Genomic DNA, 14,348 nt, shown 5'->3' with positions numbered 1-14,348 from the left:
CACTAATAGGTTGCCACAAGCTGATGTATCAGGCTCTAAGAACTGGGAATAAAAGGATAAATGAGTCATGGGTTTTTGTTTGTTTTGTTTTGTTTTCTCTCAAAGAGATTCCCAGTTCTCTCAATTGGGAATAAAAGAGTGAATGACACTTTTTTTTTTCTGTTAATGAGTGCATGACCTAGCAAAAGGACACTTAGTCTTGCAAACCACAGAATACAGAAGCAAACGTGGAAAATTGGAGCTGAGTTATAGTCACTGTCATGACCTGGTTCATTTCATAGCGTTTGAACAGGGATCCAGATGTCCAATAATTGGGGCCTTCAAAGTTTATTAGGCACCAAAATGTGTTTTGTGTTTTCTCTGGCCTGTGATTTATAGTTCAGCATGGCAGTCTGCTTTTGCATTGCAGTTGGGATTCCCAACTCCCTGGCTTCACCTTCAGTGAGATGTTTCTTTCCATTTCAACTCGCCTTCCATCTCAGTACATCTATGGCTTCGGGGAAACAGAGCATGAATCTTTCAGAAGAAACATGAGCTGGAACATGTGGGGAATGTTTGCTCGGGATGAACCCCCAGCGGTAAGGACAAGAATAAAATTATCAATTGTGTTCTTTTTATCCAAACATTCTAATGTCCACAAATAATTCTATATCCATCTGCTTTTCCAAGCACCAATAAATTATGCTCTTAAATCCAGAAGGGCATGTCATTTCATGCTCTTTTGCTTGTAAAACAATTAATTCCTCTACTCCTGTGGAACACAAGTTTTATTTATTTTATCAAATATTACACTAAGTGCTCATCTGAAAATTTAATGAGATATTGTCTATGCCTTGCAAAGATTTATAATGCTGGGGAAGACAGATAATAAAACAATGATAGCATAGTGTAATCAATGCTAAGATAGATTTATGTAATAGTAAAAGGGGCACAGATGTGGAGGGCACAGATTTTTTTGCTTGTGGTAGAAGACAAGGTCAAGCAAGGCTTTTTGAAGAACATCACTGGTGAGTTCAATCTCCAAAGTCAAATACGAGTTCACTGCTTGCTTTGTGATATAGATGCAATTTATTGAGCTTTTATTTGCAATTACCTTACAGTTCTTTCTTACAGTACAAGAAGAATTCCTATGGTGTTCACCCTTACTATATGGCATTGGAAGATGATGGCAATGCCCATGGAGTGCTCCTGTTGAACAGCAATGCCATGGGTAAGAGAGACATACACACTCATATGCCATCGTAGACAACCACTCTGTTGGAGTCTAGGATGTTACAGAAATAAGAACATTCAAGGGCAAGGAAAATTGGATACAATGGCTTTCACTCATTCATCTATTAATTCAAAGTTTATTAAATTTTCCACAGCACATATTAAATGTAAAATTTTAGCTGTCCATGGTCCCTTATTTTCTGTAACGCTTTTGCTTCTATTCCCTAGGGTGGCATAAGGTGAGATTGCATATTTTATTTTAGGGAGATGGAATCTGTCTTGGTCCCACTGCCTCAGAGAATACTTTCCAGAGGAGGGCCATTCTAAAAGTGAGAGCGAGCATGGAAAAGTTTAGGATAGATTCTCCATCTGGGTAATTTATGGCTCCTCACCAATTGCTCTTGTTCTAATCTTTACAGATGTGACATTGCAGCCTACCCCGGCCCTGACATACCGAACCATAGGAGGGATTCTGGACTTCTATATGGTTCTGGGGCCAACACCTGAGCTTGTAACTCAGCAATACACACAGGTGGGAAGCCTGTCTATTCATTGATAAACCATCATGTATTTGTTGCATAGTGCTACCATGTTCTTAACACTGAAATATGATCCTTTTTGTGGTTGGGCATTGGTGGCACAACTCTTAAATTCCAGCACTTGGGAGGTAGAGGCAGGAGGATCTCTGAGAGTTTGAGGCCATCCTGGTCTACAGATCGAGTTCCAGGATAGGCTCCACAGAGAAACCCTATCTTGAAAAACCAAAAAAAAATTATAAATAAATAAAGACAAAAAAGATTCTTTTACTCACTGGTTTTCTCGCTAGAGGAGTGCTGTGTTAAAAGCGTTCAAAGAGCTTTACATTTTTCTATTGGGCAGTGGTTTTGTAGACCTCATTCATATGTTCACTCAAGCTGACACACCAGACTTTAGTGTTCTGAGGTACTGTCAGCCTACTTTGTATCATAATACATAATAGCCTATGTGTCCCTTGGTCACATGCTCAGCAGTCTACTCAAGAGTCTCTGATGAAGACTAACGATGGAGGTCTCAGGCTTTCTGGATGAATGGCTAAGTAATGGGAGGAAACCCTCAGCCACAGTGTTTCTGTGCTTTACCTCCCTGGTTCCTATTTTGACTTCCTTATTTATCTTGAGTGAGTGAGAGCTTTTAGAACTCAGTAGAACTGTTCAAGTTTCTTCCTTAAGAAAGAAGTCCAGTAGGATTTCATTTATTTCACTTAGACTGTTTTAAAGAAATATAGACTTAAGAAAAACCAATACAGACTTTTAAAAACAATTATGGTGTGTGACATGGTGATTTAGTGAATGTATGCAACATGTAAGGATGAAATTATGGTAATTAGCATTTGATTTTTATTACAGTTGATTGGTCGACCCGCCATGACTCCATACTGGGCTTTAGGTTTCCAGCTGAGTCGCTACGGATACCAGAGTGATGATGAAATTGCCAATTTGTATGATGCAATGGTGGCAGCCCAGATTCCCTATGTATGAATCTCTCCTGCTTCTGTTTTTTTTTTTTCTTACTTATGTAATGAAAACAGGTGCATACAAATTAAAGCTGGGGTTAGTTCAGTAGAAGAAAAGTAGCTATGGAGATTGTCTTTTGTAGAATTCTTTACATTTCAAACACACTGCATGCCCCACCTTGATTTGCATGGTTCACAACTAAGAGATGCATTTGCATCCTTCAGCAGGCAGTGGGTTGGTTGCAGGATACTGGACCATTATTACTTGCCATTGGGAATAGTTTGCAGTAGCTATGAATTGCTCAAGTCTTGACAGTATTACAGGAAGCAGTTACAGATCTAGACTTTGATTTCTTTGAACATACATGTGCATATCCTATAATCAAGCTCCCCAAGTCAATCCTGAGAAACATAGTTAAACGCTGTGCATTAGCAAAGATGCACATGTGTTCTCTCTTTTTGTATAATTGTCAGTTTTGCAGCACTCCTCCTTCTTGGCTTTTAGATCATCTGCTAAGATCTTGTAGAGAAATTAAGAGCTATAAAATGAGGATAATGTGATCTCACTGAAGATAATTTGTCACTTATATACAGGCTGCACTTTTCTCCTTTATATACATTTTATGATATTCATGTTGAAAAGAGATGAGAAAAATATAAGAAGATTGCAAGAACAAAAAAATCTGTGGATTTAATTTACACAAGCTATCAATGCTATTAATATGTTAGTTCATTCTTGTCTTAGTTTTGGCTTTTCTACTAGTCTGTTCTTCTTTAAACGCAGTTCACTCACAGTCCTAAGGTGGCACAGGTGATTAACACGCTAGGGTTAAAAAGATGCAGCTTGCTTTCTTCTTTCATCTGAATATTGACTACTTCACCTGTTGTTTAGTACTCTGGCATTGACCAACTTCCAAGTGCAGAAACCTTCTTGGAGTTGTGTAGAAGCAGCAAAACGTAAAAAAATATACTGTACAGTTAATAAATTCAGTGAGATTTACCACAGAAACAAACAACGGCCACATCTACAATCTGTTGTTTAGGGAGTTTTACTATCTGTCCTTGAATGAACTTTGATGGGCTCACAGGGTTAAGATCTGAAGGGTTGGGAGGAAGGGAATTGAGGGAGGGGAAGGAGAGAGGGAACAATAGTTGACCAAACAGTTGAAAAACATGGACAAGGGAGCTTTCCGTGAGGATCGGAAAGCAAGTTCAGCACTCGGAATTGAAAATGTGTGCATAGAAGTGTGTTAGGCGATGGGACTTAGGAGGAGTCTGGCCTGGTTAGCAGAATGCCTGCCGCAGGACACTGAGCACCTTGTCTGTTGTTCCCTGTAGGATGTCCAGCATGTAGACATTGATTACATGGACCGGAAGTTGGACTTCACCCTCAGCCCCAGCTTTCAGAATCTCAGTGTCCTGATTAATCAAATGAAGACAAATGGCATGAGGTTTATTCTCATTCTGGTAGGTATTATGATAGGCTTTTGGTTTCTGTCTTTATGGTTCCAAAATAATACCACTGGGAGAAAGTGGATGACAGTTACAAGAAACCATCTTGTACATTTTGGTAATTTTATGAGAACACTTAAATATATATTTATAAAAAATAAGCAAATGAAGTAGGAAAGAAAATTGAAAATTGCCTTAAAGAAGTAAAATGTCGTTTTATTTTTTTTTATACTGTGCAGAAGCCATTTACTGATATTTTTCTCTTGCTAAAGTTAAAACTGTGGAAGAACACTGAGTGTAGCAAATAAAATGCTGTCCTGCTTCTGGCCGTGCCTCAGGGATACAGCTTTGTCTCAGGGATACAGCTGGGCCTCAGGGATACAGCTTTGTCTCAGGGATACAGCTGGGCCTCAGGGATACAGCTGGGCCTCAGGGATACAGCTGTGTCTCAGGGATACAGCTGGGCCTCAGGGATACAGCTTTGTCTCAGGGATACAGCTGGGCCTCAGGGATACCGCTGGGCCTCAGGGATACAGCTGGGCCTCAGGGATGCAGCTGGGCCTCAGGGGCACAGCTTGGTCTGAGGGGCGCAGCTGTGTCTCAGTCTCGAATCTTCCCAGGGAAGAAGGGGATGTCAGAGACCACCTTGGTCTTCTCCCTGTGCAGTCAGTCTGTCATGTCCATTGGTGTCCTCCTTGCTCAGCTCATGTTTGTCAGTCATGTTGGAAAGACTTGATGGGTGTAGCTCCTGGTGTTACTAAGGACACAACCTCACAGCAAAGTTCCTGGTCCTCTGGTTCTTACCGCCTGCCTTTCCAGCCCTCTCCTGCGGTGTTCCCTGAGTCTTAGGTGTGCGGGCGTTTTGTAGATGTGTCCACTGGGAGGGTTGGAGGAAGGAAAGGGAAGGGAGGAGTGTTGTAGCTAAAGTACAGTCTCCAAAGACTTGACCCTCCTGCCTGCCAAAACAAAAACAAAACAAAATAACAACAACAAGAAGAAACACAAACAAACAAACAAAGTTTTGGAATCATCCTCAGGGAATTATTGATGTTTCACTGAACTCACAGGCAGATGCAGAATGGCTTTTGTTACTTGTTAATTCAAGTATCTGTTGAACATTGGTGTTTGAAGTTCATTATTGAGAGGATGGATTCTAAATTAGTAAATAAGACAACGTTTTTTCTTAAGGAAGCATTTGTTTTAGTGGATTGAGGCAATCAAGAAATAAATGTTAGAAATACAATTTCAGAAAGTGATGTTTTGTGTGATAATTATGAACCAGCATGACATAGACAGGAGCTGGGTCAGCCCGAGATGCAGGAGGTAGGAATGGCCACATGAGATGTAAGTTGGGCCACAGAAGAGAATAAAGTTTGCTTTCCTAAGGAGTACCGCTATTACACAGTGGAAATGTAGTCCATGGTCCCTCCTCTTAAAGGTAATGTCCTACTAGTCTGGCTTAACCCTAGGAATTGTTTCCAAAATATAACTCTACAGAATTTATGGCTAACCATCAATGTACTCTTTTATTTCTTATTTTGCATCCCTCTCTTCCTTTTTAAACTGATTTGTGTGTGACTGGAAAAACATTGCTCATGACATGTTCTTTCTCAGGTTCTGTAAATCCCACCCCATTACAGCTCTGGGGAGGTACTTTTATAATCTAGAAAGTTTCGTTTGTTTGACAGAGATTTTTATTCTCTTTGAAGGAGATTGCCCTTAAGAACTATGTATCTTCTTTTGGGTGCCTGTGGCAATATTCTATTTTGCTGACTTGGATAACATACTCAGTAAAGACATGTCTAGTTAAAAAATATTTAATATTACTTCTTGGGTCACTTATTCTTTCTGCGCTATGAATTGTCAGTTTTTGGAGTGTAATTTCCTTGGAGATGTTTCACTCATATTTGTGATTTGTAAAACTGTCATTACAGGACCCGGCCATTTCTGGCAACGAGACACAATATCTACCATTTACTCGAGGACAAGAAAACAATGTGTTCATCAAATGGCCTGACTCCAACGACATTGTCTGGGGCAAGGTAAGGCTTGAGGAAGGTACCTATAATCATCAATTTACCTCACTGGGTGTTCCTATAAATTCTGTAAGTATATGCTGGATACTGGATACATTGCAAAACAAGCAGTCTTACTGCTGCTACCTAGCACAGTAAGCATTAGGCCCAAAGTTACAGATCAAATTCTCTAAAACATGGAATGCTGTCACTGCTTACAAATATTCTGATATCCCCACTGCTCATTTATATTTAAATAAATATATTATATTTATATTTAGTGTGATGGTTTTTAAAACAAACATTAGCTGGGTGGTGGTGGCTCACACCTTTAAGCCTAGCACTTGGGAAGCAGAGGCAGGTGGATCTCTGTGAGTTCGAGGCCAGCATGGTCTACAAAGTGAGTTCCAGGACAACCAGGGCTACACAGAGAAACCCTGTCTTGAAAAGTAAAAACAAACAAACAAATAGAACAAACATTAATAATCACCCAGGATGCTGAGTTCTGTCTCTACCACATAAACTCAAACAAGCATTCAGCTTTTACTGATGATGCTTAATCAGACTTTAAAAAAAAATCATTAACTCTATCTTGTCACTTTGGGTCCTTTCTGTGGCCTCAATCTTCATCTTATGTGGGATGTCAATAATTTTGGTAGACTTCTGGCCCCCAGATGGTAGTAGCTCCCCCTTCCTAAACCTACTATGCTCCTGCCTATCGTCTTGTATATGTGGCCTGACCATTTTGAACTTTGCCTTCCCACCTAACCCACTGGGCTTGCCCTTCAAAACATGAACTGACACATTAACCTCTTGTGAAGTGCTCAATAAGTGGTTTAGATGGTATAGGGAGTGTTTCTGTATCGCTCCCCATACTAATTCTGTAAGAATTCTGTGAACTCTGAGAAAGCAAGCACTATTTCCTACTGTCTCTGATGATTTATTGATGTATATAACTAATGTACTGCTAACTACAAATAAAATTGATTAATACTATAGATTGCTAATGCTACATACACTATTCAACAAGTACTGATACTGCTCGAAATGTTGAGAACAAGCCTGAAGGATTGAAAAGCTTTCATGGAGGAGAATGTTGTTGCTTTTAACACAATCTCAACTGTTTGATTTTACCAGTAACAACTTGGGAGACAGATGCTGTGGTGAAAGCTAGCTAGCTCAGAGAGGCAAAGGAAGCACCCAGCTGACCTTCCTCCTCAGCTGACATCCTAGAAAACTCTGTTCTATATTCTCAAACAACTCTCCCCAAACTCAATGTCCCTCCCCTGTACTTCCTGTGTGTCTGTCTGTCCTCCTGACTCATTCTTACTCTCTATGCTTTTTTTTTTCTTAATAATCCTATGTTCACTTCCTGTCAACTGGTTGCTTGCTCCACCTCTTTGGTCCTGTTAACAATATTCAAGCAGAAAGCTCTTGGATTAAATGTGTGTGATAGTATTGAGCCACCTCACAACTAGAAACAGGTTTTTCCAGTAAATAACTGGATCTCAGGTTTCACAGTTTGATCAAATACCCTGCAACAGTACGTGGTAATGTAGGAACTTAGGAGGGTCTGGCCTTGGTCAGACAGCAAGGTGGATTGTCAATCAATCATTTCTTTAACATCACATTTCACATTTATTTGTAAAGAATAGGTAAAAATAAAATATAGACTAGAGCCAAGGAAGGACTCATTTGAAATATTATCATGCAAACGATATGCTTAAAATGAAATTTGTTACTTGAGTTCAAAATAAAAAATGTGAGAACTTACTGAAAAAGTAAGGAAAGCCAGGTCGTCGTCACCTGAGTGAATTCTATGCATTCATCCTTTACACTTCAATTTATGACAAAGATGGAGGCATTTGAAGAGTTGCCTCCCACTAGAGCTTTGCATGTGAAAAGCTCACGGTATGTGTGCAGTGAGTTTTAAAGGTTTTGATTTTCTTCTTATTTGTCTAGGTTTGGCCAGATTTGCCCAATGTAAATGTGGATGGATCCCTTGACCAAGAGTCTCAAGTTAAGGTAAAGTTGATCAGAGGCATTTGGAAATATCACCCTAAATATCTGAATGCTATCCACGAATGCTCTTCGTGGATGAGCTGCTTTCCCTTTCTGGCTAAGTAGCTCTGACTTGAGTCTGCTTGCCTTGTGGTCAGTTTTAGGAGAGGAAATGCACAAAGGAAAAATGTGATAGGCAACCAAAATGGAAGGACATAAAAAGAAAATTACCATGAAATCCCTTATGGATGCATTTAATAGCTGTGATTCAAATATAATGTTGCTCAAAAACAGTGAACCAATGTCTAGACTATTTTCCCTAGAAGGGAACTAGAACAAGCAAATAGTTTGATGAGTTCCTCGAGGACCAAAGACATCACTAGCAGGCTGGATGGAGGAAAGTCCTTGGTTTTGTACCTTCTGCCCCATCAAGTCTACACACTTGGTCGCAATGCAGCTCATTTTTCCTGGAATGGCAGATAGGACCTCCTTAGTTTGGCCAGTCTAAAAAAAACAACATATATTTACAGTTTAACTGTTTAGTTTTCTATTGTCCACAGTTAATATCTAGTCATAAAACAAGTACTACGCTTAGAGGAGGCTTTAAATCTACCCTGCCTCTTCCTAAGAGATTAGAGGGCGTTTCCCCCTCCCTCCAACTTTGTCCAATCTAAACTCTGGAGCAACAGCAGCAGCAAAACCAAGGTTAGATCAGCGACTGGACAGGCCTGAATGCTTGCCCGTTTCCCCTTTTGTCTTCAGTACTCCCCTTCCTGGATAGGGGGCGATCTTCCTATGAAATCTCGTGTTGCTCTTCCAGCTATACAGGGCCTATGTTGCCTTTCCTGACTTCCTGCGCAACAGCACGGCTGCATGGTGGAAGAAAGAGATAGGGGAGATCTATTCAAATCCCCGGGAGCCAAAGAAGAGCTTGAAGTTTGATGGGCTGCGGATTGTAAGTGCACCTTCAACTCTTAGGACACATGAGCAGTCAGAACATAGGGAGTCAGTTTATAAACTGTCACAGTGGGCAGCTAGCGCCGATAGCTGAAAGGAAGGGAATTTAGTGTCTAGAACCAGGAATAGCAGAGAGTATTGCAGGCCTGCCCGGGGACGTGTCTGGTAGAGGAGTCCACTGAGGAAGCACGTCAGCTGCTGAAGATGTTAATACGTGGGCAACAGGGAGGAGCATCCTGGCAACTGCTACCTCCGATGGATCAGTCTCTCGACTTTGCTTTCCAGCTATCAAATACAGTCTGAAGCCTGTAACTACATCCAGAAAGACAGGGCAGACCCGGGAATGGACAAGGCATGAAATTGGATTTGGGAGCCAAATGACATTCACTATCGGCCTAGTGTAGACTACTCTGAAGAAATGTCTCTCAAAGCCTGTTGTAATGTGTGTTGCACAGGTTTTCAGGGCAGGGATTCTGGGAGGTCTCTGGGAAAAGTCTCTAAGGACTCCTCTGTTTGCATCTTCCTAGGGTGGGGAGCACCTTCCTTAATGTCATGGTTTCCTCCCCACATCTAGTCATCTGAAATCCTAGGCAAGTTCCAGTCCAGCTCTGAAGAGCTGCTAGATCCTGGGTCAGAGTAGAAGAATCTCACAGTTCACATAGAGACAAACTTAAGAGTCCTGTGGCTGCTTTGTGGCTTCACTGGCTACTTGAACCTTCAGGCCAGACAAGCATATTGTAGACTTGGCAGGAGAACACAAATTAATCCAAACAGGTAAGTCAGACACTGAAGAAGTGGAGACAGTTTTGAAGAAGAGGTTCTGAAAACTATGAGATGCTTTCTCTAATTGAAAGAAAATCCCAAACACTGTATAGTTAGTCCCAAATGCTTTATATTGCCTGCAGTCTTATTTAATACTGTCTTATTTGAGACACACCAATTTATTTTTACTTTACTGGCAGACAATCAACATTCCCTCAGGGCCTCTACTTCTTGCACTTGAGCTATACATTCTGTAATGTGTGGATTTATTTGCAGCCTTGCTTCTGAGTTATTACAATGGCTTAGGTTATATCCAGCCTGTGCCAGTCCCAGCATCATTTCCAGGTTAGGGCCATAAGAAAAGGTAGAGAAAGATCATAATGCTCACTGGCTACAGATATAAAGTAAACAATCTATGAATAGAAAAATAAAAACAGGCTTGCTGGGTAGGGGGATAGATTGAGATATTTCATTAAGTTCAGAGTCTAATATTACCTCAGTGTTTTTGCTAGGATGGCAGAACCTTTATAAGTTTGAAAAGGCCAGGGAAACTGGAAGGAGTTTTGACTTCACCAAGCTGACGTGGGGTTTTAGACCCTACCTTGATCCTTGTCAAGCATAAAGATGGTTAAAGGTCATTTCTTTGAGGTTCGTGTTCTATGTGGTAATGACATGCTGCCCCTGAGTTGACAGCATCTTTTCTTTGCTTGCTTACCTCAGGACATGAATGAGCCTTCAAACTTTGTGGATGGATCTGTCAAGGGCTGCCGCAACGAAATTCTCAACAAGCCTCCCTACATGCCATGTATGATATCTTTCCTGTTCAAGACCCTCGTCCTCTTTATTCTCATGTGAAGCCAAAAGTTTTGGAGGGGAAGGGTAAACATACTCTCAACACTGCATGAAATCCACAAATAGAATATCTTTGAACATATTCAAATTAAGTATAAAATTAGTAATTAAGTATAAAAATAATGTCATGTGCCATAAAAGAAGCTAAGTGGTGCACTTGGTTGTATTGATAAGTATGAATTTATTGCCAAAGTTTTAAAAACACCTCTCTATATGCATGCTTATCCCTGACACACATGTTCTTTTGATTAGAGTATGAAAATCTAGTCCCTAAACTTTCCAGCCTGTTCAGTTCAAACACTTCATGAAAGGCACTGTTCGGTGCTAACTGAACCAGAAACTGGAATAAGAGGCTGTGGTCAAAGACATCTCAGAATATTGAGTCCTTTCGCCACAAAGAAGTCCAAGGAATGAAGTTCCTAAAAAAAAATTACATCAACAACTAGAATCTGTGTTTCTTAATGTCTAGAGTATTGGTCACATCTCCATCCTTATCCATCCATCCATCCATCCATCCATCCATCCATCCATCATCCATCCATCATCCATCCATCCTTATCCATCCATCCATCCATCATCCATCCATCCATCATCCATCCATCCATCATCCATCCATCATCCATCCATCCATCCATCCATCCATCCATCATCCATCCATCCATCCATCCATCCTTATCCATCCATCCATCATCCATCCATCCTTATCCATCCATCCATCCATCCATCATCCATCCATCCATCCATCCATCCATCCTTATCCATCCATCCATCCATCATCCATCCATCCATCCATCATCCATCTACCTCTTCCTCCCTAATTTAGTGTTTGTCAGTCAAAAGCTGAGAAGCCAGAAAGATTTAGAAACATCAATACAGAAGTAATCGGAACAAAGTTCTATTTATTCCCTTGAGAACATTACCATCTAGTGGAAGAAACAGTCCTAACAACAAAGGAGTTTGTCACCGTGAGAAATGAGCTGCTGCACTGAGTTAGAGTTGGAGCAAAAGAGGATGCTTCGCTATGCAGCCTGCATGTTCTTCTTAGCTTTAACTAATTACAAAATCACAGGACATTGTCTTTTTACCTTAAAAATCTCAAGCAAAGAGACCTTTTATGATAGACATGTCAGCATATAAATCAATGTCTGGAAAATAACTCAGTATTTCTCCCTCAGATTTGGAAGCCAGGGACAGGGGCCTGAGCAGCAAGACTCTGTGCATGGAGAGTGAGCAGATCCTTCCAGATGACTCCCGGGTGCAGCACTATGATGTGCACAGCCTGTATGGGTGGTCCCAGACCAGACCCACCTATGAGTGAGTATGCTTTTGTTAGCAAAGAGAAAGACATCGGGAATTAAGCTATATTTCCACTACAGGCATAATTTATAATTTTGTTTGTGAGAATCCTAGATATTTCAGGTTCACGTATGAGAAAGCAATGAGGTTCTTTCAATTCAGGGGTCATATTTTTTAGGCCTTAAGCTTGGCCCATTGCTATCTCATCGTCTTGTTCAAAATACTTCTCTATAGAAGGAGTATTGTCTCTAAGTAAATTTTGTTAATTGGACTGGAAGTCTTGACTCTCATCCAAGTTAAGCACCTTTACCCTCCCAATGTCCCTATAATTTCTCTATCTTTCTATACCACCATCCATTCAGCAATATGACAGATCATATTTTTCTTTAGTTAGAATGCTTTCTTTAGTTCTTTGACTATATTTATAGTATCTTATGTAAACCCATTCTCTACCAAGTCTCTTCAACAATATTTTTTATTGGCCAGTTTCTTTCCTTACACTTTCTGTTTTAATTTTTGAGTGATTTGTTTGTTGTTATTATTGAATATTGGACATTTCTAATACTAGATTAAAGCTCTCACTCTGCCCATGGGGCTGACTGGATTCTGCAACCATTGATTGTCTCTTCCCTGCTCCCTCTCAAAGGAAAAGTGTTTTCTCTGCTCTTTGAGAGAGGAGGTGGTTCTCCTTACTTGAACCCAGGGAGCCTTGTTGAAAACTGGTCCCACTCTCCTTCAGAGCCTGTTCCCTTCCCTCCCTATTGATTGCATTCCAAATTCATACTCTTGGCCTTGTGGAAGACATTCCTGATTCACAATCCCACAAATCAGCTTTTTAAAAAAGATTTACATCTTAAAGGGGCAGAGAGAAAAAAATTTCTAGTGTAGGCTTAAAAGAAATAAAGAAAGAAAGCAAACTCCAAGAAAGTCAGTTCAAAGGCTTAGAATCTGGAAGGTGAGTGTCTTAATGAAGCCCACTCCAGTCACGATGAATGCCTGGCCTCTAAGTCCTTTACTACTTGGCAAGGTGATAAAGTGCTTGCAAATTTAAGAGAAGAAATCACAGCTTCTGGCTGCCCTCCAGCTCAGCTGCTGCCACCTTCTTTCATGGCTCTTCTCTGGGACTGAACAGGAGCCTGGGCATGAGTAAGGTTTAATGCTCAGTAATATGCATTCCTTTTATAAAGTTCTCTACGCTTCTAATCCTCCAGGAATTGCTTTGAAAATCTGAGCCAAATGTTTTAGCTCAGCTGAAATCACGGTCTTAGCACCCATGAGGGTGCCAGCACAGTGCTGAAGTTTTGACAACTAATTCTTTAGACATGGGATTTTTTTTTTTCTGAATTCTGATCTGAGTTCTGAGTCAAAACCCGTAGTGACGGTCCCCTCGGAATAGACATTATCTACAGGACTGAAGTTAGAATGGACTATTGATATGTTTAGGGGAGACTGCTTTTAAAAGAGCTGGAAGTGAGTTCACCCTGCTGGCTCTTGGTGACTGTAGGGTTACCGGGGAATGGGCTGAGATGCAAGGAGCCTTAAGGGAGAGTGTTACAGACTTCACTGTCTTAACAAGATTTAACACTTTCTTTTGGGAAGATGATTTTTAATTCCTTTATTGACCAGTGACTTCTGAGTTCTGAAATGGTTGCTTTCAGTGGTTCTGCCTGTATAGTTTATTGTTTTATTTGAAGATATATGAATATATCTCATATATATATATTCACTAAGAACCCCTTTCATGCAGTAAGTTCCGTGCAATCTAAGTACAGCAGTGATGGCAAAACCCCCACTTCCCAGAGTCATGAAAATCTCCAGGTTGTTTAGGGTTTTTTTACAGGACAAAATGGTATTTTCTACTCTTACACTCATTTCCATTCAAGGTCTCTGAATCCTCTGCCCTCTGTTCCTCTTCTCAGGGCTTAGAGGAACCTAGGGTATTTTGCCATGAGCCATTCCAGGTGAGGATATCACCGATATCATGGTCTTCCCAGCAAAATTCTTGTTACCTTTTCTCCTTTTGTCTTCGTTTTTCAGTTGCTCTTTCGTAATATCACTTCATTGACCCAGCTCTGGGTTCCTCTCGTTAGATATAAAAGCTTGGGATGACGAAGAAAGAGACTACAACTCCATCTGAAGTGTTTGGGCGAGGCACACCTTCACTCTTGATCTAGAGGGTGTGCTCACTCCTGAGCACACTGGGTGCTGTATAAACTGACTCACAACTGATCAATGGTGGTTAAGGGGATGATTTTTTTTTTTGTAGATATAAGAAAGAACAGCCAGAGGCATCTGGAAGAGTTCAAAAC

The 14,348-nt window shown here is 40.6% G+C and overlaps 1 protein-coding gene across 1 annotated transcript in view; it reads left to right on the top strand.

Moving 5' to 3' along the window:
* Mgam2 (maltase-glucoamylase 2 (putative)) overlaps nucleotides 1–14,348 on the top strand; it is an 86,232-nt gene that overhangs the window by 48,390 nt on the left and 23,494 nt on the right. The window contains exons 27-36 of the mRNA XM_035451409.1: nucleotides 410–578; nucleotides 1,114–1,210; nucleotides 1,632–1,744; nucleotides 2,598–2,723; nucleotides 4,043–4,171; nucleotides 6,091–6,198; nucleotides 8,134–8,196; nucleotides 8,993–9,127; nucleotides 10,612–10,696; nucleotides 11,919–12,057. Coding sequence (XP_035307300.1) covers nucleotides 410–578; nucleotides 1,114–1,210; nucleotides 1,632–1,744; nucleotides 2,598–2,723; nucleotides 4,043–4,171; nucleotides 6,091–6,198; nucleotides 8,134–8,196; nucleotides 8,993–9,127; nucleotides 10,612–10,696; nucleotides 11,919–12,057 — 1,164 coding nt within the window. The remainder of the gene's footprint in view (nucleotides 1–409; nucleotides 579–1,113; nucleotides 1,211–1,631; nucleotides 1,745–2,597; nucleotides 2,724–4,042; nucleotides 4,172–6,090; nucleotides 6,199–8,133; nucleotides 8,197–8,992; nucleotides 9,128–10,611; nucleotides 10,697–11,918; nucleotides 12,058–14,348) is intronic.

Source organism: Cricetulus griseus, assembly GCF_003668045.3.
Source record: "Cricetulus griseus strain 17A/GY chromosome 1 unlocalized genomic scaffold, alternate assembly CriGri-PICRH-1.0 chr1_0, whole genome shotgun sequence".
NCBI classification, from domain to species: domain Eukaryota; kingdom Metazoa; phylum Chordata; class Mammalia; order Rodentia; family Cricetidae; genus Cricetulus; species Cricetulus griseus.
Note: the sequence above shows the minus strand (reverse complement) of the source record. Positions and strands in the feature narration are given on the sequence as shown.